General features: G+C 34.7%; 1 protein-coding gene across 13 annotated transcripts in view; it reads left to right on the top strand.

Moving 5' to 3' along the window:
• LOC105269443 (xin actin-binding repeat-containing protein 2) overlaps positions 1 to 26,476 on the top strand; it is a 43,690-nt gene that overhangs the window by 15,249 nt on the left and 1,965 nt on the right. For 2 of the 13 annotated variants that reach the window (XM_011309674.1, XM_011309672.1), the window contains exons 2-19: positions 1,409 to 2,996; positions 6,033 to 6,218; positions 6,888 to 6,995; positions 7,997 to 8,086; positions 8,696 to 8,782; positions 8,943 to 9,038; positions 11,060 to 11,143; positions 11,909 to 12,004; positions 12,140 to 12,374; positions 12,988 to 13,059; positions 13,311 to 13,473; positions 13,833 to 13,942; positions 14,513 to 14,682; positions 14,806 to 15,019; positions 15,468 to 15,589; positions 17,064 to 17,240; positions 22,022 to 22,327; positions 22,451 to 22,705. In XM_011309674.1, the coding sequence (XP_011307976.1) occupies positions 1,434 to 2,996; positions 6,033 to 6,218; positions 6,888 to 6,995; positions 7,997 to 8,086; positions 8,696 to 8,782; positions 8,943 to 9,038; positions 11,060 to 11,143; positions 11,909 to 12,004; positions 12,140 to 12,374; positions 12,988 to 13,059; positions 13,311 to 13,473; positions 13,833 to 13,942; positions 14,513 to 14,682; positions 14,806 to 15,019; positions 15,468 to 15,589; positions 17,064 to 17,240; positions 22,022 to 22,327; positions 22,451 to 22,705 (4,134 nt within the window). In that variant the 5' untranslated portion in view covers positions 1,409 to 1,433. Of the gene's footprint in view, positions 1 to 1,408; positions 2,997 to 4,536; positions 5,049 to 6,032; positions 6,219 to 6,887; positions 6,996 to 7,996; positions 8,087 to 8,695; positions 8,783 to 8,942; positions 9,039 to 11,059; positions 11,144 to 11,908; positions 12,005 to 12,139; positions 12,375 to 12,987; positions 13,060 to 13,310; positions 13,474 to 13,832; positions 13,943 to 14,512; positions 14,683 to 14,805; positions 15,020 to 15,467; positions 15,590 to 17,063; positions 17,241 to 22,021; positions 22,328 to 22,450; positions 22,706 to 24,879; positions 26,150 to 26,476 lie in introns of those variants that run through there. The other 11 variants (XM_011309685.1, XM_011309683.1, XM_011309680.1 and 8 more) reach the window with 10 other exon arrangements.

Genomic DNA, 26,476 nt, shown 5'->3' with positions numbered 1-26,476 from the left:
TCAGACAATTCATCCGTGATTGAAGGTAAAAAATGAAATTTCATCAAAGCTCTATGCTGGAAAATTTGAAGTCCCTTTAGAGTAGTGAAAATGTTAAATGAATACAGTCTAGCCTGGAAAATTTGACGCATCAAAAGAATATGCGTCGAGGCATAGTAGATAAAGTGGAGATGGCTTTATGTGCCAAAGGGAAAGACAACCAGCACTTTAACATTCCATTTGCATAACCATAAGCAACCGCAGTCTTCCTACTATTTCTGATGCGTCAACTTCATGGCACGTGGCTTTTTCACTGTATCGGTTTCCGTAATCGTAGACTAAGAGGTGAAATAAAACAACCCATCATGAGGGGAAAAAATGGTTTATAAATAAGATTGAAAAATGAGAGGCTCAAATAGATTGGCAGAATCGATATACTCGATAAAATGCCATATCTGCTGGAAAAATTAACTAATAAAATACATGGTGATATTCTGAAATATTTCAGACCGAAAATTGAAATATTGCATTCATTAGAAGTATTTCGTATTCATATTTCTTTTCTCATCCAGAAAAATAACTTCTCTGTACTGCTTTTCACGATTTCTCGTTTGGGAATTGGTACTACATACTCGACAACTTGAAAATTACTACGAAAATATACTATTTTTGAAATTTATACGATTTTCCGGTAACGTTACAATGTAAATAAAATTACCCCAATAATTCTCATAATATTGAGAAAAATATCTGTCATCGAAATATAATCATATAATTAAAAAATCACATTAAATAACAAAAATTATATCAACAATTAATGTAGGAGTTTAATTACTGATTACCTTGGTAACCTCTCACTTTAAAGTTTATTTCAAATACCCTTGGCTTTATAGTTTTAAGTTTCTTGCCACGAGCCTCATTGAAAATAAAATGAAAACTAATAGAGGAGATACCGATGAAATGCGACACTTGCGGAAAAGTCTTTTTAATTCATTTTCCTTAATTTTTTTTATTTTTTAACATTCTCAAAAAATACGCCCTCTATCTTCTCAACTTCAATCGTTAATTTTTAGCTTGTGACCGAATTCGTCATATATGCGAATTTAACATTGTTTTATCAGTTATGTGTGGCAAAATTCTGGTTAAACCGAAATGTTGAATAATGGATGCTTACGATCGATTTTTTCCCCTTGTCTCCCATTGAACCTGCTGATTCAACCCATTTTATCTTATGTGCCATTTTAGTCGGATCTTCCCTAATTGATATTACTGGCAATCCTGACGTAAACTTTACCGAACAATGCCATCAGACTATTGTCTGACATATATTTTCCAGTAAAAAATTGCTTGAATTTTATAATGAGATTATTTGTTACCGAGTTGTTACCATGCAAGACACTAACGTAATAATTCCATTATCTGCTTTCAGACTTTCATAAGTGCCACCACCAGCAATGGCTGAGCTACTCTCTAAGAAATCCTCAAATGTAGTAAGTACAAAAAACGATGTTTGCAGTGTCAAATCTAACAATGGTTTGATAGATCTCGATATAACCCCAAGTAACAATCAGCTATTAAACCTGTGTGACGACGAGGATGACTTAATACTAACGAACAATACAAAAAATGAGCTCACCCCTGAGGATAAAAGTCTCCAAGAGCTTATCGAGAGTGAGTTAGCCCTTAGAATATGCTCAGAACCTTCCCCTGAAGTTGAGATGCTGGCTACTGAAGATGATCATCACCAGCCGTCAATCTCGATTAAAAAGATCGTCATTGAACCTCGCCAGGATTTGCTAGACATCAACGCAGAGTTCATAGGTGCAGAAATTGATCATTACAACATTGTAGAGGACCCCTACACCTACAGAAATGGTCATACTAGCCCCATTATCACTGATTCTCATTCACCCGAGTCAAAAGAGCCGCTGGACCTAATTGATGCTGATTTGGATCAAGTATACACTGATAATCTCCGAGGAGCAACAATAAGATCAAGTGGCAGCGCCACAGAATCACTCCTTGACCTAGAAAATTATGGAGATCTTATTCAGAATTGTCAAACAGAACAGTCAGTAACTGCTGATCCGTTTGAAATGCCACCTGAAGTGACAAATGATTTGGATCAAGATCTTAATCCCATCGACTTTGACAAAACTCAACCGTATGAGTTGGAATCTGAAGTTGATAATGGAAAACCTCATCATGTAGACCCTGAGGAGGATGAACTTGGTCTTGGGGAGCTTGTTAGCGAAGTTTATCAGCCGGATGAGAGGAAAAAGAGTGCAAGAGACATGTGGATGGATGAAATAGACCGAGTCGATCAGGTTCACCACATCTCCGATAATCTTGCACTTCACCCCAGTAGTGAAATTACATATGAATATTCATACGGTTTATCACCTGGGTTTGAAACAATTAGTGCCCCCGAAGAACCGCAGACGGACGATTATGAAGAACATTGTCAAGAAAATATAGAGAATAATGTGGATATTCTTGAGTTTGAAACTGAAGTATTAGAACCTGGAGAATTGCTGGGGAAAACGTCAGGTATTTCGAAAGATGCTGGTGTTTTTGGTCCTTTGATGACAGGGGAGAGAGATCCGGTTATGGTGGATGATCAATTCTCTAACGAAGAGATCAAAGAGACCAAGATTGATGAACAAGATTTTCATATCGGTGAGGTTGACGAGGTTGAAAAGAAAAATGAAATCACAGCGGATATAAGCCCCTCCCAGGATGATGTAGGAAGCTATATTATCAATCCTTCCAAACAATTTAATGAAGAGGTCCTCTGTAGAACCACAACCGACCCAATTTTATTAGAAGAACGGACGGACAAGAGCCAAATCGTTGAGGAAAATGAAGTGTTTGCTCGAAGCGAAGAATTGGCAGAGACTGACAAAGCTAATCCGACTAAAAAAGATAGTGTGCCTGAGAAATGCTTAAGTTCACCCTCGGTGGCTCCCTTAGCAACTCCAGACGACGAGAGCAGCGATTTGTCTAATTCGTGTGATGTAAGTGGTGTTTTACTTGTTTTGTTTCGTTTTTTTTTATACTTCTATGCTAACACTTATTTCGCAACAGTGTCCCATGCATGGCGATTTTTGTGCGAGAATAAAATGCTACCTTTCCGATTCGCCGAGCTCAGTGGTCTAATTGCGACGCTTTTTGTAGTTGTCGTCGAACGAAGATGGTGGACGCTTAATTATACCTGAACAAGTAAACAATCGGAAGGGGGTTATTAACAGATTTCAATGCATTTTTCGAAACCTAGTCATGAGCAGATGAAAAACCTAATTATCGTGTATCTTTTTGATGAATGATTAATTGATTTCTTGATTAATCAGTCATATTAAGTATGTTTTGGAAAAAAAGAGTACGAAAATTTGATTCAGTATAGTAGTTTCCAAAGTACCAAGCACAAAAAATTGAATTGACTTCTTCTTGTAGATACCTTGCAACATTTTCGATAAAAATGTTACTTCCCATCACCAGTTGGAAAATAGGAAAACTTGAGAGAAGTTCATAATATGAGTGAACTTGGTTACTTTCAGTGTAATTGAGCACGAAAATATATCAGAGAAAATTATACAAAATTTAAATATGATTGGAAAAAGTGTTGCCATGGTAAAATTGTCTCTAATTGATTGTAATCTGTGAAGATGGCATTGATTATGGCAAATAGTGGGTAACTCTGAATGTGGATTAGATAAATTCCGGTTTAGTAAAGTCAACGTCCGTAATAGCTTCACCTCCTCTCTTGACGCTTGCCATTACGTCCATTTTCTCCGCATACTGACAAAACAAGCACTCTCCAACGGGTGGTATCCAATCGTAGCGTAACGTTGGGGAGAATCAACCAATCCCACCACTTATATTACAAAGTTAACCGATCTTCACCATCCGGCTGTGGGTCTCTCTACTCGTGCCACGGTTTGAGGAGCACGGAGTTTCCTGAACCCGTTTGCTACGAGTCTCGGACACCTTTAATCGCCTCAAGGCCGAGTCGAGTGACGGTGGGTGAGGGCAAACTAGCTATGTATAAACCAACTCAGTACATAACCGTTCGCCTCAGTAGGTCCAAATCAATCATTAACATCACCCTTTAAACCGTATTCATCGATCATATTCAAGTGCCATTCAGTGAGAAATTACGAGAAAATTGTCGTTCAGTCTGAGAATTTAGTGGGGGCGGTGGGGACTAAAGATGAGCGAATAACTATTCGCTCAATTGTGCAAAATTGTGAGACCATTTACCGAGATGTACATATCTCACCGCTTTCATCGACCTCTTTCAACGTTTGAAAGTTACAACTTGTATGCTTCAATTAAATAAGTTTCAAATTTCCATTCTGAATCATTTAAAATATACAAATTATTCTAATTTTATACTAAAAAATCATATCCATTTTATTGTTGTACAACAATTTGAAAGTTCAATCTCTGATTAACGACTATGAATTTGAATAAACATATTAAATTACTTTATCAATATTTTCTGATAATAGTAGAAGAAATGAGCTTCTTCAAATTTTAATGAGAATTGAATGATGATTATTAGTGTGATCCAAGCTGTAATGATTTGGTAAATAAAAAATCAAAGTAATCTTCTGCAACAAATGCAATGAAACGTTTGAATCTGTAAGACGAGTATCTAAATGGTATTCTACCAATTTCAAAACGATAACTACATCAAGGATTGATCGAGAATGCGTTAGAAAGATGAGGAGTTCGAGTTTGATTGTGGGCCAGATTCGATTTCGTTAACCGTTACTCACGCGTGGCATCTCCACAGAACAGAATATCGTACAGTCAATGACTTCGAGTAATTTCTGACGGTAGTTTTGTATTTATCCTCCAACGAGAACGACTAGAGGAAACATAATCGACTCAAGTGATCGTTAAAGTTGTGACCTTTGAAGTAACGTTATTGTTTCGTTGAAAAAAAGGTAAAGTTATTATTCTTTACGGTTCCTGAACTACCGGATGTGTGGCCCAATGTTGCCTTCCTCCATATTATTCCCTTGGTGGTCGCAATGATGGATGAAACACGGAACTGTATAAGTGTAGGTATTTCAATTTATTGTTGCGAAACTAAATTCATTTCAATAAAAGAAAAGAAGTGAATGGTTGGCATCATTGGTCCTTTACTTTGTTCTGCAGGATCGACTTTCATTTCAATGCCTCGCGTGAGGGGAACGATCTCACATACCGTATTTTTTCGGTTATAATACAACGGCACGAGTACATTAATTAAGTAAAGATTAAATAAAAAACTTTCAAGTTCGTGTGTTTGTAAGATGGACATTGAATCGACAATGGATAGTGGAGTTGAATATGACTAAATGAATATTCATTAATAGTTAATGAATGGGGCATTGAAAAAGTGAAAATTTATTCGTTAACTATTAGTCAGCTTTCAGCCAAACCCATTTGTTATGAGATTCATTTCATGGATCTATCAGGTCTTGTTATTGTTTTCGGTTATGTTCTGATCAATCAGAACGTAATTCAACTCTTCATCTTTGTTTCAAGTCCTTTTTATCCCAAAGTTTCAATTTTATTTGTACCTCTTTACAGGATTTTTTTTCAAATATTAAATTAAAATTTTTCAACGAAGTATAAATTCCGGTTGAAGCATACACGAATTGAATTGTTGTTGCCAATAAGTGTAATGGAAAAAGTATCGAAATTCAAATTGCAAAAGCTGCGGAAGATCCATCAAAATCAACTATAAAATATACTTCATTGAAGGATATTTTTTCGGTGACTCATTAAAAAAAAGCAGTTTCTTGCATGGGAAACGTATAAGAAGGTGGCATTTTCTCTCACTTGCATTATAAAAGTGGCTATTGCCTCGGAGCCCTCGGAGGAAGTGTGAAGCACTCGTGTTACCCTCACTACTTTTTATCACAATGCGTGGGAAGTGGGATTTTTCACACGCAGAGCGTGCGCAAATTGTCATTTAAACGACTTAATGAAAAAGAAGAATTATCGCAAATCCATTTTCCACGATCCACTTAATTTAATCAAATTTTTATTGCGTGCAGAGCGAGAATCATGAAGAGGTGATAACAACAAGTACAGTAACCTCGTCCACTTCCAAAAGCATTACGAAGACCAAAAAAAAGAAGATCGAGGGGAGTAGCAACGATGCATTGCAAATCAGCACTCCAAAGACAAAGAAGACTAAAAAGAGCAAGAAGAATGACCTTGAGAAAGAAAATATTTCAGTGGTGAGTGAGAAATGTAACAATTAAGTTTCATTTTTTTATCTTTTAAAATCCTGCATGACCTTACCCCTGTAACTTTAAATTGTTGAGACTGCTAGAGGTTATCAAACTCATTCATTCGTCATTTAGTTCATTATTAAATATCTTTAATTTTGGTGATCCGGCGGTTGGTCGGAAAAGTTTATTTATACGTTTTCCGTTTTTTTTTAATCTATTATTATCATGTATATGCATGGAATTTATCGCCAATTGCTACAACTGATTTGTCAATCAAAATTATTTTTAATTTTATTGGGCGGGTTTAAATATCTAGAAAACGGATCCCGACATGGTTTCGGTCAGTTCAGAAATGAGCACATGAATAATCAGTAGAGCCATATAGAGAGACATAGTCAAATTTTTTGGAATTATCTCTGATGTTTGGGTGTGAAACTTATTTATTATTAGTTGATGAACAAGAGAACATGAGGATATTAGATCAACCTCATATAAAAAATTCATAACTACCTACCTGATTTATCGCGAAAGGTATAGGATAATTTGACACGAATCTAAGAAGTTTCCAAGCATCAAATTGTATCACATTTAAAAAGTATGAAAAGTGATGAACAACCATTTTTCATTCATTCCCTCCAATCACACCGCCATTAGTAGCATGTTTTGTCTACCCAGAATGTTAATGCCGAAGAAAAAAGCATGCATAGCAATCAGCGAGTCCAGCACTATCCGGAAGAGTTCTCTGACGAAGACGATCTGTCTAACGTCAATGTCAAATCCCTGGTGAGTATTATTTCCTCGTAATACATTAAAAAACATACTTCTCCAATACCACACTGCCACACCACTGTAAAATTCCTACTTGTTGGCATTCAATCGCATTTATTAATTTGAGAAAGGTATTCCCTTTTTTTGTGATAATTTTCGAGCAGTTCAATCTGAAAATCGATACCCCTCTAAAAGACTCAGAATGAACACCAAAATATTGATCAATCGTTGTAAATCATACAGTTTTCAAATAAATACGGATACCGTTACTTTAACGTTTGTATGTCACCTGATGATAAAAAACGAAGACTAATTGAAGGCGCCGGTACATAGGTTCATGCTGTTACCTCGTTGATAAGATTACACACACTGAGCATTTCTTATTTCTGTCCTGGCGGTTGAGATACGGAATGTCATTGCTTAGTTTTACTCGAGGCGGAAGAGGTGCGCGTGACATACGTCTGTCCATCGGCCATTTACAATGTGAATAGATAGATTGTAGGTATTAATGCTAGCAGTTGGTAATATTAGGTAGTGATGATTGATGGTAATGATACGTAGTAGTCTAGTGGGTAGGACGTTAATAATTAATTTGCTGCAGAATGTTTTTTTTAATTCAATTTGTGACGTGGCCGCCAAGTTTCTTCGAGAAAAATGTAATTTATTAAGAGAAAGATATATTCAAGATATATAAATTTCATAAAAATTGATAAATGTTGAAAAACATCAAGTATATGGAAAACCTCTTTCTCTTGCAGTGAGAAATTCCACTCTAAATGCAACAGATCGCTAACTAAAATACTATTTAATACACATGTCGTTTTCTAATTGAATCTTTTCCATTCCAAAATGCTGAAATCCTTTCTCTCATTATGATTGAAATAATTTTTCAATTGGATTTTGTGATTGTATTACTTTGTGTGCATGTAGTCATTCTAACGATTTATTCGATTTCCATTCTGGTTTTCTGTATTTAATGTTGTATGATCTGAAAAATTGGTGTTTGCATGACACAGACACAGTGTTATGTGTCGGAGACGAGTAAGAACGAGAACGAAAAGTCGAACAAGGAAGTAATCGAGACCGGAGTGTCCATCAAACAGTTGGTAAGTGGCGTATAGTATGGCTTACTGGTTAGAGCATGTATGAGATCTTTTCAACAGTTTTTACACGTCTATAGATGAAAAAAAACACAATGTGCCTGATGTTCTCAGAAAAAGCGAAGAAACTTGATAGAAATCACTAGTGATTTATGAATTTTTTTCGTTGCTGCCGACAAGAACAATCCATCATTTCTCTCATTGCAAACAATTGCAAATATTTGATGATCATTTTCTCGGCAACGAAACAGTCAACGGGGAAAAACTCAGAGGATTATTAGTTTGTTTATGTTCGTCTATCCCTTTTAATATTAGGTAGTTTTATTGAAATTTTATTGAAATTTTATTGGGATCATATATGAGAATCTGCATTTTTTACTTTTGATCTTTTAGGATAAATCGTTACATTTAATAAGCTATTCTCCTCTTTTATTTTCGTGTGGCACGTGCACATCAAAATAAATGAGATAAATCCCAGAGAAACTAGTAAATAAAAAAAAGTCACCGATAAAAGCTTTTGAAACAGGTTACACCAGTTCAAAAATATTCTTAATAAATTCATTAATTCGCTTAAGCATCACTTGTCACTAACACTAGATTCCTGTTGCCTAACAGTGCCGAAGCTTTGGTGACATATCGAATGCAAATGAGGCAGATTATGGAACGACAGGACATGGAAAACAGAGTATGGAGACACAGGAGGTATGTTATTGTCCCTCAAGGACTCGTTCACGCTTTCATTCATTCAATTAATTGATTAATTCATATTAATTCGTATTTATATATTAAAACGCTTTTCCGTCGTCAATAACGCAGAATTATTCATAAGTGATGATTAATATTTTCTGGGTGGCATGAACAGAAAGCTAAATCAATGGATGACCTTAGAGTCTATGACAGATCGAGGAAATTTGCTAAAGACGCGTCGGTCTTTGCTAGAGTATCGGTCACAGCTCTCGTAAGTACAATTAGGTAGGGACATATGAGAGCTTGAGATTAATTTTAAGGACAAATCAGTTATATATTAATCTTTGGAAAATCATTTTAGAGGCAATTTTAACGTCAGTCTGAAGACAATGAAGTATTCTCATTGTATCACAATTATGTTTTTCTCCTAAGTAAATTATCTTCGTCAAAAGTCATTGTTTGTCTCACCGCACAACATCAGCGGAATTCACTGCACTATATTGAATTCCAATATTCTCTCGAGTATTCTCTGCTCAAATATTCTATCATATACTGACCCAAAAGCCTAATCTATGTATCCTAGCTAGCTGCTATCCCGTAATTTGAATTATTTACTCCTATCGGTATTTTATATTAATATGGAATTGGCGATATTTTAAATATTTCTAAATTTCTCCTACGTACAGAGGGAGACATTAATTTTTTTAATTGTGTACATAATACAGATAGTAGCAAAGCGGCAATTCAAGAACTTTTGCAGGAGAACTGCGTAAAATTTGCGTAATATGACGTAAAAATCGTTCGAAAAATAGTTATCTTTGCTCAGCATTATATAATTTATTCAGATTTTCCGATGAAAATTGTTGAACTACTACTTTGCTACACGATTCATATTCATTCATTTAGGTAATTTCTAAAATAAATGGGCGTTCGTGTGTTTCTCATCAATTGCATATGCAAATATTTTCGTGGTGGAAGAGGAGCGTGAATTGTTGGTTTTCGTTAACTCTTGGAGTAATTTTGATCTCGGGTCGCTGTACTTCAGACAGTGCCAGAAAACATGTTCCAAGTCTTGGGGGACTGCTTTCCAAGGACAACTTGGATCGCTGATTATTCCAACACTTACCGGGGAAGTTGTAAGGTGATGATTGGCTCACACTCGGTTAATAGTTACAACAGACTCTTCGTTAACTTTATTACTAATTTTGTACGTGGTCCTTAGGATTTATCTACAATTTAACCTCTACCACCCACAAGAACGAAATCATATTTTAGAAAAAATATCTTAAACAACCAAATCGACAGTTGAAAAAGCTATAAAATCTATGTTGGGGATATTTTCATAATATGTACCTGATAAATTGTATACAGAATTGGTCAAATATTATATATATTACCCAGACATATTCGACATATGTATACCGAAAATTCGTTTATCACATATAATTAGCCCGGTTCGGGCTAACTTCGTTGGTTTGAGGCCTAGGCCTGGTCAGAACTCGGTTAACTGGGCCTCGTGACAAAAAACAATGTATGGTATATGGCCTGAAAGTCATTTCCCTGACAAATTCAATCACGATATGCGCCTTAGGGGGACAATATGAGGGAGGTAAGTGGTTGCTTATCACCTTCCTTTTTACCTACTTCCCTAGGGCAATAAAAGTACTCAGTTGGTCGACGCTCGTAACATAAAGTAACGTATGCCACACAGACTGAAAAGCTTTTTAGCAACATATTTGATCATAAAATATGTTCCCAATATGCTTTTCAGCCCGTGTAACATAAATTACTATTTCCGCCATTCTCATGGCTATTTTTGTATTCATCTATGCTGAAATATCGTCTAAAGCTGGTATCTGATCTGTGGAATTGTTGTGAATATGATGGTCATGTTCAATTTCCTCATTATCCTCAATACTGTAATGGAGGGAAATCCATAAAACTGATATTATTGTTGTGGATTATTTCCATTCATAACTGTTTTAATCATTCTCTGATTCTGATCTTAAAAGTTAAATCTCAAGTTCTCGTGATGCCAATTTTGTTTGTCAACTTTTCGTATTCAGTCTCTAGCCAACGGTTGAATCTAATTTTGAAAATGTGAATCAGTCATTGATTCAGATGCTTTGACAGTGTTGTTTTGTTTAGTGGTTAAAAGAGTGAATCAGCTGAGTCGACAGACAAAAATAATAGCATAGATCGCGTTTATGCTTTTATCACTTGATTCAAGTACTAAAATTGCATTCCGGTCTTTTGTTTGTGCGAACAAACCAATGACTATTAAAACTATAGAGGGCATCCTACTGTAGCTTGGCAAATTTAACGAGAAGCATTGAGCAGGAATCGAGATCACGTCCGAAGTTCCTTGGAGTCGAGGTAAGGAGTCAAGGGACATAATTATGGTCATCATATCACATGGTGATGGGGTTTATCAGTTGTTTTCTCACCTTGTAGCCTTCTTTGTCACCTTTAGCAATCGCACCAGGAAGTTTGTTCGCCTACGATCTATTACCCTTCATTAATTCACTTAATTTATTACAGTTGACATGCACACATTTCATCGAATGAAAACAGCTGAATTCCAATGGGAAATTCAGTTTTTTAATTCAGTACTTCATTTTGCTGAGAGATTAAGACTGTCAATAGTGGAGTGGATTTCAAATTTCGAATGCATTGTTTTTCATCTTTTGTATTTTGACATTTTTTAAAAAGTATAAACAGATTATTTATTCCATTCACTGATCATCAAATGCAATATTTTAAACGATGTTGAATAATAGAGTAAATCAATATCAATTGTTGAGAATGAAAAAGGGTTCAGTTAATTCTTCACTTCCTGGACTTTCTCCTTTGTCACAATTCCTGTACCATGAATTGAAGTTTCGAAGATACTTTTCACGTTTTCATTGAATTGGGAATTTACAAATTTGAAATGGTCATTTGCGTTTAGATTCTTCGGTGTTCATTGAACAGCATCAAGATGAAACAGTTGAAATCTTTTATTGCAGCTTTCTTTGAAAATTGTTGTTGAAAATAGATTATTATAGGTAATACTGAATTGAAAAAGTGATTTCTCGACAATTTTTGTGGCGTGCTCGGTGAGAGCGATGAAATCCTCTGATTTTCGAATTGGTGTTTCAGAAATCGAGTTTCAATAAATTCGACGCCCTGACCAAGAAGAACGTCCTTCACGTGCGTTCGGTGGATGCTTCAAAAGTCCATCAGCAGTTGAACTCAGTAAGTGTGAATCATGTATCCCACTGATAATCTCCCAAAATAGGGTATGGATTGCCATCCTCTCATTACGTCACGGTCTCCTTCTCATAGCCATAAAAAAGCCGTCTTAAAGCTACATTGTGATGGTATTACCAGGTGGGCCAAAATGGCGATGCGAATCCCAACTGCCGCAGCTGTGGCAAGGTCGTATTCCAAATGGAACAGACGAAGGCCGAGGGACTGGTGTGGCACAAAAACTGCTTCCGATGTGTACAGTGCAGTAAGCAGCTGAATGTCGACAATTACGAGAGCAACGAGTGTATCCTCTACTGCAAAGCGCACTTCAAGGAGCTGTTTCAACCCAAACCGGTTGAAGAATCGGATCAACCTGGTAAGGATGATTTTAAGTAAGCGATCCATATAATCTGTCCTTCTTAGTTTAAACCATTCTCCTATTTGTCATCATCACCAACCATAATTATTACCATGCTTTTTTGAGAAAACATGTAGTTGTATCAATTTTTGTCATTCTGGCAATATGTTGGCGAGTAGAAGTGGAAATTCTCTTAATTATGTGAAATCACAGCTTACCAATAGTGCAAACTTTTCTGTGAGGTATTCCATATCTCATAGCAAATGAGTCAACCAGCGACCCTTACCGCTTGAAAATTAATGCTGTTTTTTTTCAACCTTTCGTTTCTCAAGGGACAGTTTTTCAAGTAAACCAATGGTGGAAGAATTCGGCAATTGGATTTCCAAGGGGGAAAGCGGTTGTCAGCGGTTGACTCATTCGACCTTTTGTCACATGACCTCATATTAAAATGATCTTTTGGAAAGAGAACGGCTGAAGGGGATACGTTCTACAGGAAAATGCAAAAAACAATGTTTTTTCCCTTTAACTTCAGATTTTCTATAAATGAATTTCTGAATATTTTTGCTAGTTGTTGATAAGTTAAAAGGATCGTGATCGATATTTTATTGACATCGATTAAAAAATTTCTCAGTGAGACCGAGAAAACCAGAGATGATCATACGTGAGAACCAGCCAAAAGAGTTGCCACCCGATGTGGTCAGAGGTAAAACAAACTGTGTTGAGTGAAGAAATCTCATCTACTGGGTAGACATTAACGCATTAAAAATTTTACTAAAAAAAAATGAATTGTAAATATTTAGGAGCGTGAGAAAATTGTGGTACTGACAATTACCATCTCATACGGTTATTTTTGCAATGATTTTAGCCTCCTAACGTATTGATAACAAGCTTCTTTGTGTGTTTTGCAAACATCAATTACAATAAAAACTGAATTTGTTGTTTATGATGTTATAGCATCTGACAAGCCTGACCTTGGACTCGAGGAGCTGTCTTCGCTGAACGTTAAATCACGCTTCCAGGTATTTGAGAAGTCCGAAGCCGAGAAGAACGAGATTGAACGATCGCCCTCACAGGTCGCTGTTAAGAGGTCACCGAGTATCCTCAGCAAGCTCGCTAAGTCAGTTCATTGCACATTAAATAATATCTCGTTTCCAGCTAACATTAATCCACAATAAGATTTAAACGCCAAGTTACAATTACTTTAGCAAACAGGTATTGATTAATTAGTTGAGTCTCTTGCATTGGTTACGTAGAACCTCGATAACATTTATCCTCCAACAAAAGACCAAAAAGAGAATCCACAGAGGTTCTCGAATCTCACGTTACGACAGAGGAAATGTGATTCTACTCCGGTGGTCAGCGAAATTTCGCAAACCACTGAAGAAAATCGGAGTTTCGCACAGTTGCTTTACTGGAATTCATTCTTTTTCCTTCGTTGATGTTCGTAACAAAAGTTAAGATTATATTGCATCACAGATTCCAGGCAAAGGGAATGGATATTGGCGTAGCTGACGAGTCATTGAACGGTATACCATACGAGGAGACCAGCGAGAGTGAAGAGGAAGAGGAGGAAGAGGAAACTGAAGGTATTATGCTCATTGATTGCTTTAAATAAATTAATTGAATTTCAATGCAAACTATGGAAAACGTCCCTCAGAAATTTAAGTTACACAATTGTTTTCAAAATGATTGCTCTTTATACTGTCTGCAATTTCACACATTTTACGTATCGTTGAAATTTTTGTATGAAATTTTTATATTGAAAAAAGTGACGGAATCCAAAATTTCGAGTGTGAAAAGCAAAAACGATGAATCAAGGAATCAAGGGCAAGGGAAACATGTTTGATTGATAACGTCTTAATAGAAAATTATAAATTTAACATTTTTCATTCCATTTCTATATTTAACAATAAAAAAATTTTCAAAATAAAATCCAGCGGGAATTTCAAACTCATAATTTACAAATTTGATATCGTAATTAGCATTTCTAATATATCCATTGTTTGACGTTTAATCCTCTCTCGGGTGTTAATAGAAAATATAGAAAATTATCTATGAAGAAAAAAATGTCATGAAATTATTAGATTATTTTGGATTTTATAATTTTTATTTTTCCAATTTTCATTGTGAATTAATCTTTGTTCTTCTCCTCATAGACTCTGAGATAGTAAAATCGAAACGTACAACTCGCGAGCGTCCAATGAGCTTCAGCAAGATGGACGATATGAAGAATCGCTGGGAAGTCACAAGCCAGCAGGGAAGAAGGGAGTCACAACGAGAGGCTCGTAAAGAGGAGATGGCTGGCATTCGATCAAGACTCTTCATGGTAAGAGACGTCCAACCCTTCTTAGCCATTTTATTTTTCTTTCCATTTCTACTCCTTTATTTCTACGTTGAATACAATCTTGTACCTCTCGGGGCGATTCTGAATGTTGTTGCTTTCTTCTAGGGCAAACAGGGCAAGATGAAGGAGATGTACCAGCAGGCAGTTGCAACAAGCGAAAAGGTCACAAAGATTAATCCCGCTGAAGAGATTCAGAATTCCACTCTTGCAAGATCGATTAAAGAGCGATTCGAGAGGGGCGAACCTATTATTGTTGATGAGGACGAGACGGACAATAAACCAAAAGCAGAAAAACCAGATGAGGATGTCATTGCTGCTGGTAAATTTTCATATCATTTAAACAAAATTATCCCTTCAGAGGAATTTCATGTACAACCTGTGATGGACCACATTCTAGATTCTTATTTTCAATGAAATTGCCATAGACATTTTGTTCTTTTAATGAACATTCATCGAATTATATTTTTCTCGTAGGATACTACATTAGTTGAAAGAAAAGTAAAATTAATGTGAAGTCATTCTTTCATTTACTCAAAACTCAATAAAAATGCCTAGGCAAAAAGAATTGCCATTTATTTAAAACAGAGGCATCCTAATTCTCACAGATCATTTACTAGGTAACTTGAATGAGGCATGTTACGAGTTTTTAAGAGGAAATGATTGAACGTTATGCGTTAGAGTAACAGTTTGAGGTGATGGGAATTTAACTCAAAAGCCACTGTTCTCATCGTCATTTAGCAAATGCGACCTAATTCATACTTTCGCAGGTATAAGCAGGAAATCCCGCTCTCTATTTTTGGAATTGGATGCTACTGCAGCTAAGACCGGACGACCTGTGACGCCTGTTAATCCTAAAACACCTACTGAGACACCGAGACGTGCACGAGATGTAAGTTTCCTTTTTTATACCCATTAACTGCCCTAACAAATAATATAAGAAATCATACCAAATTTATATTTTTTACCATATCCGGTTTATTCTATCAAATGAAAAGAATTAACAAAAAGATATGTAAATATTTCAGTATCAATAATGTTTGGCTAATGCTATAAATTCTTCAAAAAGTTAATGTAAAAAAAGCAATCCGTCACTAGATACCTTTTTCCTCACAATTAATATATCGACAAATCTCCGAAATCTCTAAAAAGTTACAGTTTTGCATTCCAGCCGCAAAAGGTTTCTAGATGATTGAAACAATATTGATCAAAGATATTTAGGTTTCATTAAAAAACTGTCAAAGGCCTAACGACATGGAGATTTCTCCTTTGAACAAACTAAATATTAGGTCTTCACATAAGTTAGGATTGGATAATGTTATTATAATTATTGATTTAATGACATAATAGTCATTGTGCCTAACCAATTAGCAATTTATTTTTTTTTTGTTTGTAAATGGTTCATTATATGACTAATTAGAATATGAATATTTTTGATATTCATATTTACACTACAAATAAAATTCTAAGATGATTTCTATATTTATTTGTAGTAGTACGTAATGCTCAGAAAATTACAATTTCCAAAACGCTAATATATTCGTTCTCAAATAGATTCTGAATAATGGTCACTACTAGACACGAAATTTTTTAATTTGATAAATAATTTATTACAATTAATTTTCTGAGGTTTAATGCAAGCGTTTTTATGATAGTTGAAAATAATATCAGAAAACTAAATTTCTCGTCGAAAACATCTCATCAACAAGTTGTTATATCTGATCACAGATCTATTTGATTCCTGTCGTGCGCTAATACATCTAAGGCACAAACATAAATCGTTTCGATTATTATTAAATCCCTTCAAAGAAAATTTTGCCAGTGATCGCGGAAAAATGTTTTTTTTCCTTTATGAATATTTTTAAAACACTATAATTAATTAGATTTGAATTAATATCAAGGAATAAAAATGCGTAGAATCTATACTGAGAAACAATAGCAGTTTTAATACAGTTTAATTTAATACAAAGAATTATTTTTTATTCATAAAAAAAAGAATAGAATATTTATAAAATTATAGGAATATTCACTTATCTCAGCACAAAAATTCAGAAACTCCAATGGAACGGTTACGATGTCATTTAAAGAACAAAGATAAATTTTAAGAAAGGACTATTTCTTATTGATTATCATTTCAAAATGACGTTATCATCGATGAAATGATAAAACGATAAAATTGGGATAAATGTGCGTCTCAATATTTTTTCTTCTTCACTGATTACAAAGCAGGAAATATGGACATCATGGCAATCCACCGATCATTTTCAATATATTTAAAGATTAAAAAAAAACTCTTTGTGAGTCATCTGTTCACCTTGTTATTCAAATTGAGAGGATCACTAATACGTTTTTTTTTTGGAAAAAAGGCGTTCATGGGACGACAGGTATCAGACGATGTGATTCGAAGCACAGACACAACTGCAGAAATTCAGGTGGAAACATCTGACATCACCAATAAGTTTAAATTTTTTGAAACATACCGGGAGCCCGAAAAGATGAGAAAACAGTTCCGAATAACACCTCCGCGTGACGGACAGGTCAAGGTTCGTCAGAGCTCCGAGACTTCATTTGTTTCTAATTGTTTCATAACTCAAAGCAATTAACAACGTCAAACATTAATATGAGATATTGAAATTCTGCGAATTTTCTGTCCACAAGGTTTTCACATTTTTAAGACATTCGCTTGAGTTTTCAATAATTGCTGAAATACACCATTTCTTAAGAAAAAAAAAACATCTCGCATTGCATCTTCCAAAAAGGGATGGAAATAGAAGCAAATGAGATATCTCGCTTTTTCTCGTGAAATTAAAGTAGGCAGCAAAGTAAATGGGAAATATATAAAGCATAAGCAGAGATAAATTTGCAATAACATTGCTTTTTATTTGCATGGAATTGAAATTGAGTGGTGTGGACTAACTTGATGGGGAAAAAATGTTGATGCCATTGACAAAGATGGTCTTTGTCCGAAAATGGGAACAAGGGAGTCGGGTGTGTGGAGGGTGTCCTTTCTGTGATGAGAGGAAGAGAACCACTGTAAGGCTTTGGGGTACTTGAACATAAGTGGAGAAACACTGACAGACAAAGGGGAGTCAGACCAAGGCCGTTCTGCGGCTTTTTCGCGCGAATAACCCACTCAAATTAATTTGCCATTCCAGAGGTACGAAATGTCGGCAGTTTACACTGCCGACCATCAAATTACGTTTACGTTTCCGTTTGCTATTCACCTACTGAGAGGAAGCCTCGCAAATTCTCTTCTAAATTGTTTCCGGAGTTTATCTCCATTAATATTCCTTCCTAATTAACTATTATAATTGCTAATTATTCTATTGAAAATCAAAATACTTAAATGCCAAATTTGGAAATTCAATATTTCATTCACAAATCGAAAAAAGTAGTCAGAAAATTAAATTTTTTCATTATCAATTAATACGAAAACTACATTTTACTCCAATAAAACATGGGAAAGTCATTATTGGGATTATGAGGGAAAATACCAATAATTACATTTATACACTTCTGTATATTTCCATTAAAGATAGACTTGGGGAATAGAGTAAATAAGAAACACTTTTTAATTCATTGAAAATTTACCGAGGAACGAAATGGAGCTTATCAATAGAATAATAATGGAAAAAACATGTGCGGGATTGATAATTTTTGCATTTTTTTCTGTATTATCGACCAGCCGGTAAAGTGGGAAAAATGCTAAATTTATCAATCCCCAATTCTATCTCATTCATGACCAGTAAACATGAGATTTTTTACGTGATTTTTCTATTGGTCGACAACTTGAAATTTTGCCCATTATTGATTAGTAGATTCACCGGTATATTGAAAAATTTTGCCATAATATTTGCCAAATTCATACTTGGATGTTAAAAAATCAGTTGGAAGCACAGAATGGAGGCCAGCTCTCACTCAAATGAATTTACCAATATTAAGAATAATATTTTTTCAATAGTTGACGAATGCTTCACTCGAGAGACGAAAATTCTTCAAAAATGTAATATATAATATAATTAGTAGTTATACAATAACGAATGGGTTTTATCAGTGAACTCGTGGAGTGTATCCTGAAAGTTGCAAGAAAAATTACAGCTCTTGAAAAAAAATGCGAAAATACGAAGGCCAGAGAGGGATACACGGGTGGCACTTGATTCTTCGACTGCCCTTGAACCCTGAGAAGTTGCTTGCTAAGGTTTTACCGTTAGTGTTCCTACATCCTTCCATTCGGTCTGAAGAGAGTGTGTGTATTCCATCCTCTTCTTATGTTGAGAAAGATAGCCGCCAAACCACCGGCCACCCAGTAACGCACCCGTTTATATACCACCAACCAGTGCGCTTCAGTACTCGGTGCAACAACCAACAACCAACAACCAACAACTACCAATCAACAATCAACAACCGGCTTCGCAATTGCCTTAAGAACAATTCATTAAGCAATCAAGTTATTTGGAATAATTACTATTCAATCGAGCATCTAGTGTCTCTGTTTTTACACTTTTCAAAAGCGAATTTCAACAGTAATCGAAAGTATCTGAAAATGAGCGAGGTAATGATTATCCATAACTTATTGTTACTACGTGGAAAATAAGTGGCTGATGGGGGCTCTTTATCGCAAAGAATAGACAGGACGATAAGAGGAATGGTCGTGTATTGGAGACTATAGACACCGGCTTTTAACAGTGAACTTTTTTCAGGTGAAAATGTGAAATGTAGTTGAGAAAAAATTGCCAGTGTTTTGTACTCAACCATTCAGGTGGATAATTTATCACTTTTTCGATGATGCGCTTTTTTTAATAGAAATGTGTCAATTGGAAAACAATGGCACTTATCAGTTTGATAAGGCCTCGGTCAACTCGTCTGTTTACTGATTTTTAACAAATGGTGTTCATTTTAAATGGTGAAGATCATGGCAATATTCAAAATTTATTAACAAATATGCTAATGTAATATTGAAATTCGCTGTATTTATATTTCTCCGTGGCCGAAGTATAATCCAACTTTTTGATCTAATTTAAAAAGAGGGGAATCACCTGAAAAAATGTTAAATAATGCAAAATTTTTAATGGTTTATGGAAGTGTTGAATGGCGATGTCGAACCGGAATCACGGAGTTTTATGATTAGTGAATGATTTCATGGTGTTTTCGTATACGCGTTATTTTTCATAGTTTCCTGCTTAGGATATCTATTGCGGAACCGTGACTTATCAAAATGGTCACCGTAAGCTAATCAGCTAGACCAGTCATATGTGATTTCACTCGCTCCCCTTCAATCCAACTAAGTAATCTCTCCCAATCAAAGTCAAACAACTTCCTCGGAATTCTTAAGTACTCCATACTTTCCAAGTATCATGCATATATCGTCAGGCTATAAAAATCATTTAGCTTCCTACGATATATCGCGGATTGCACTCTTTTGGGCGAAAATAGAATTTCATCTCCGGAATTTCAAGTCGTTGTTCATGAGGGAAAATTCCACGTATTTCTTACATCGTCCCAAAATGTACATCATATCTTTGATTTTCAGAATTCCGTGGTCTTAATGTCAATTTAAATAATATTGTATGTATGCACAGCCAAACAAAGGTCCTTGAATTTTTAATGAGGCTATTCTTAGCTTCGTTTATCCAGCTGATTGAAAAATCAATAAATTGATTCGGGCATGTAAACAAACTCAATTCCACATTTCAGTCGTTTCTCGGGGTATTATCGTAGTGAAATTCCGATAAATCTCTCTTGCAGATACGACAGAATTATCATTGTCACTGCAATTACTGTGTCATTCCGCAATATTTTTCCAGGAAAATTCAAATATTTTAAAATTAGCTTATAACTTATATGGTAATTAGCATAAAACACATTTATTTGAAAACGTAAAATTCAATGGATTTTTTCTGCAGAGATTTAAGACGTTTACTTATTTCAATCTGTATTTACTTGGGAGTGGTATATTATTTCTCAATGTTTTTCAAAACTTTAAAGTCGTTTAGAATCACAAATTTGCAAATTCCAAATCTATCTAAATGCGTAAGTTTGTTGATACACAATTATGAGAATTTAATCAGTGAAAATCAATGATTTTGAAGAGCAGTCGTCTGGATATTTTTTCGCAGTTTGAGCTTTATTATTTTTCATTGGACGTTTTATAACCAGACGCCGGTATCTGTAACGGTCCAACTCGAGAATAACGAGCCAACTCGTTAGGCCAAGTCATAATCTGCGAAGAAGATACCACCGTGTCATGACGGGAAAAACGACAAAATTAAATAATGGTTTGTAATATTTGAGACGCGCGGTGATCGTGGCAGTACAGTATCTTTTTAATGAAAAGTTGATGTGGATATTTCTTCAAACGAATTCTGAGATTCATGGTTGAGTCTAGGTTTTAATGGGTTGTTGACTTTGTAGAAAGGCTTTTTCGCCGGAAGGATCAGATTCCGACTGAAGGAGTGCCCTAATCCTCCGCCAAAAAAAGATGTGGGGGTTCATTTTAAATTCCACCTACGTTTGCAAATCTAATGTTTGTGCTTGGAATTTCCGAGGGGAATGATGAATTTTCCTCAAATTATTATGAAGAATTATTTACAAGAGCATCACGCTTTGGCCTTTTTTTGTGATTATAATTAATCAAAAAAATTCTGCCTTTCGACAATTTCGAAAAATGAGCCAGTCAGAAGTTCACGGCTTAAGAAATCAGTCCTTTGCTATCAGCAAGATAAAAGAATGACTAAAGCACCTAAAAAAAAATGCAATCTGAAGTGAATCATGACTTTAGTAGTGAATAAATGTAGAGATGTCACAAAAGCAAATGGTGAGATACTTGTTAAATATGATGCTGACTTGTGCTTATTCGTAAAGCATTTAAAGGTAAAAATGCTCTACTCATTTGAAACTTTACTAATCATTAGAAAAGTGGTGAATCACTGTGAAAAATAACTGATGGCTTACTCAATGTCGTAAATATATTCTTAAAAATTCCAAATAAGTTACCGGTAAATATTCATACATATTAAATCGGAAATATGAGTGAATTGAGAGATTCCCATCTTCAAGCGCCTTAAAATTCTGGAATTTTACCGAATTTTCATGTTCCTCCTCCCTACATTAGATTGCGCTCAGTGTCACTCTCATGTCAATACGTACTAAACTGTCCATAAAATTTATATTTTTTCACCCAATGTATCATGAGTTAATGGACTATTAGTGCGAAATACTTTTTGCAGATGTGCATAGTATTTGATTTTGTGTTTGAGACTAATCATCACTGTTTATCAGTTTATCCTTGTACAACGTTACAACTCGTTCGATTTTCTGTCAAAAGGTGAATTCACCAGAACGCGAAATTTATCGTGATCCTGACGTCGTCAGAGCAGACGATAGAGTGGACGAAGTCGTTCATACAGACACTGCACGAAAAATGCTCTCTATCTTCAGACAAATGGAGGAAAAAGCGACTAAAGAAGACTTACCCGATGGACCGAAGCCTCTGAAACGCTTTACTCCACCACCTGAAGACAAATATGCCAGGCCAACTGCATCAGACTCTGAAGACGAAGAGGAAGAAGAAGGAGAGGAGTCTGGAAGTGATGAGGAGAGAGATCCCAATTATGTCAGGGCTTCCGATAAGGTAAAATCTACTACTTTCTTAATTTTTTTATTGATTTCATCCGACATATTGCGAAAATGTATAAAACGTGATAACATTGTGTGTTTTAATTATTATTATTTGACCATTTGTGATTTGTCTCAGGTCGAAGATGAATTCTTAAAACAAGCTCAGAATGCAGCAAAAGCAAAGACACTTCGCGCTAAGTTTGAGCAATGGGAAACGACTGATGGAAAAACAACGAGTCATCATGTTGCCGAGATGGATCTTGCTCAGACAGCAGATGGTGAGCAACAGAGCATAGAGTCTGCAAGAAGTCTCAGGGCCAGATTTGAGTCTCTTGGATCACAACCTGCTGAAGCACCACGCGCTGCCAAAGTCAAAGTCAACAGATTTGTGGTGAGTTTCATTTGCTGAACAAAAAATTCTTTAAAATCCATATTTTTTATCGTTATTGCAATATTTTGTTTTACTGTGAGATGCGTTTGACCGTTTTCTAGCTTCAATGTTGTGGTTTCTCTACTTTTAAAATAAACTATAATCCATTTTGTATATTATTTTGATGTAACATAAGTTTTAAGATAATCATTTGATGTTTAACGCCCTTGTAGTGAAGTATTGAAAGGAGGTGATGCACGGAAAATATTTTACAAAGATGTCTTAGACTGGAAAGTCCCGAGACAAATGCAGGGAAATGTTTTCTGTAACAATTTCGATTGTGTACCGCATATACATTATTTAAAAAATAATGTGGACGTTTATTTATGCGTCACTATTTTCTTTCATCACTCCTCTATACGCCTTCATTTCACATTTATTCATTATGCTTGAGCATTGTATTAATAATAGATAGTTATTTCATTTTTTACGTTGTTGTGCACCAAAAGAAAGAACTTTTTTGTTGAAAGAAAAATCATTGTGAGTTGAGATTTTTAATTGAAAAAATTACCGCTGGTAATTTCTTAGTATAAATCAGTCGAGAAGTGGAAGAATATAGATGCATTCAATTTTTTTTTGCATGAATTATAATATCAATCTCCGAGTGATAATAACAATAGGACTAATTTCGGAAAGAATGCACTTGTACCTCGTCGCTACTGAAATCATTCGGGCATTCAATCCTCTATAATTAAACCAGTCTCGTGAAACTAGAGAGCGTCATGCAAGTTTCATTATCTTAACTCAATGTCCGCACCTGAATAATTTAACGTTATTAACAAATTTTTATACATATGGATTCCAGAAATGACGAAAAGAAATTATACAATTAAAATTGAGTGTTGAATGCATCTCTATCTTGAAAGAAAATCTGTAGCTTTTCAAATCAACTCTGTTTAATATTTGGATTTTTACAGTTTACATAAATGTCAGTTGAAATCTCTAGCGTTTCAAAGTATAATTTAAAAATGTTAATTTGTAATTTTCCCATTTTCTTGGTTTTATTCCTTCTTTTGGTGTCTGCCTAGCATGAGCGATGACTATAATTTCATTTATAATCTAGTACCTAGGCTGACTACTGTGACGAAACTGCACCTCGGCAATTTATTTCAACCTGGATGAACAATTATTTTAAGGTGACGGAATCGTTTGTTTTCATCATGCAAATTCGCACCCTCAAACATGTGGTGTATAGTATAAATATAATATTTTGCAATATTTTTCATGTCATTTTCATGATTTTGAATTTAGGGCGCATGAAATATCAATACCTTTACGATAAATGCCGCAGAAGAGCGCTTCACATTTTTTTTCCAGTAGATTTTCAATTTTGATTAACAGCTGTGTTTGAATTTTCGACTGGAAGTTTAATTCGATTCAAGATTCAATCATCTATGACAGTTCTCTTATTTAACTGAATTTATCAAAAGTAGTTTTTTTCATATAAATAAATCGTGTCATTTTTACGAATTGCATTTAGATTACGCATTTTTAACATTCCATTCAATGCTATTTACAATTAAATGAAAATCAATTCTCATTAAATTAATCAAATTTAAATTGACTGAGTGAGTTGAATGACGATATAATAATCATAAAAATACGGTTCGCTGAGAAAATACAAGTTGTACCCCCTCTGTTTATGTGGATCTCTCTCCATTAGTTTGTTTTTTTCCTTTCACTTTGAATGTTTCAAAATTTATGATCAGTATTAACATTCATTTAATTCCATTAATCCGGCATAAAACATCCGCATTTTGAAAGCCATACATAAGTAATGTTAAAAAAAACGTTCATTCCTTATTCTTTACTTGCACATTGTTTAGTAAAGCAAAGGGAATTTCCTGGAGAAAAGAGGTAATGACAGGCTCAACAATTTCCGATCTATGAATGATACGAGGTTTATTAAAATTAAATTTTAATTGCGTTTATCTTGATGGATCAGAGAAATGCAGAGATGGTCAGTATCCGCAGAAGTTTCCCCGACTTTCGAATGATTCAATTTAAAAAATCACTGTAAAATAGCGTATCGATACCGTCACCTTAATTTTCTTGAGTGTGTCGTGTGAAGAGTACGCAAACCAACAATCAAAATAATTCATACTTGACTGAATTTTTAAATTCTTGGGAGGCAGTAAGACTTGAAGACTGACACCAGTACGATGAGCAGCGAGGAATCAACCGTGGAGCATCAAAGTACTTTTCACAGTCAGGGATTTTATTAACAGCACGAAAAATTATATTATTTACCAAATAATTATGATTATTCTAATCATTACAAACGTGTTTACGTTTTATAGAGAATTTTAATTGACAAAGTTAGGTTTCGATACGATTTACTGTAGATTATTACATGTATTATATTCTCACGTATTTAATTCGTGCTAAAAACTAAACAAAATGGGTGAATTTGGAAAATTAAAAAAAAAGTGCAATATGTAATCTGTCATCATTTGAAACTCCTAATTGAAATTCGTTATTCAGTAGACGTAGTTCCTAAGTCAAAGATTTCTATTTTCAGTCGTTGAATGATTCATTAACATCTGTACAATTTTCTTTCGCGTGCCAATTAACAATTATGAGGGAAAAGAGAACAATGTAACTACGAGTCTGCGAAATAATGAAAAAGACTGATGAGAACAGTTAGTGTTTCAACGATTTATTTTTGAGAAACCAAATGGCATACTTTAAAGTCCTCATGGTTTCTATATTTGAAATGAGAATTGAACAATATCAACGAAAACTTTGTGTGGAAGGAAAAAAATTAAATTAAAAATAGCGTTTCAAAGGATCGAAGTTGGTTACTGTCAAGGAACAATCTAGTGCAAAACCAATATTTACAAATTTTATTAGATTTTATTTTCATTTTCCTGCTAAATGCTGAAAGAAACAAATAAAATTTCAGAATTTCTACAATTTCATTCACCTATTCCATATTGAATTTTTCATATTAACGAACGCAAATCTGTTGACATACTTAAGCTCAATAAAAAATGTCATTCTTACCACATTATTATCTGTTAGCATCGATGGTAATTAAGAGCCAAAACCCAAAAGTAATCGCAGACAATGAATGCATTAACAATATGTTCCAAAATACTTCCACACTAATTTAGATTTTTGAGAAATTTTCAGTCGATCGAGTTGAAGGATTTCTGGTCTGTTTTATTCATAATTAACATCTCTATGAATTGAAGATTACCACATATCTGCATTAATCAGAAAAATTCTTCACTGCAAATGAAATAAAAAAACATAGCAATACATTATGTAATCGCTTAGAGTTATGGAATTTCTTATACAACAATATTGTATTATAAAATGTGAACTTCGACTTGTATCTTTTTACTGCGGAAGTTAATGACAACCAATAAACAAACGTTACTACGTTTCGTCGAAGAGGAACTATTAGACTGTCTATTTTAATCATTGGGATAATTAAGTGAGAGTCTATTGAACGGTCAAATGCGCAATCCTTCTATCACCCCTTTCCATCTTCTAAAATGATTATTTCAGCGGTGAAGGTAAGATTAAAAAAATAGCAATTCAAGAGAAAATTTTGTATTATTCCGAAAATAGCATGAGAAAATGAAAATTGTGAGAATAATGTGAGATTTTCTTTTGTCGAAAATTTCCTAAGCAAAACGTTTTCTAACATTTATCTTTCAAGCTCGCCAATTCTTATGATATTAACGAATAATTCGGAAATTTTTTACTTTGAACTATGGTTTT

Source organism: Fopius arisanus, unplaced genomic scaffold, assembly GCF_000806365.1.
Source record: "Fopius arisanus strain USDA-PBARC FA_bdor unplaced genomic scaffold, ASM80636v1 scaffold00069, whole genome shotgun sequence".
NCBI classification, from domain to species: domain Eukaryota; kingdom Metazoa; phylum Arthropoda; class Insecta; order Hymenoptera; family Braconidae; genus Fopius; species Fopius arisanus.
The sequence above is the reverse complement of the archived record's forward strand: the minus strand, read 5'-3'. Positions and strand labels throughout refer to the sequence as shown.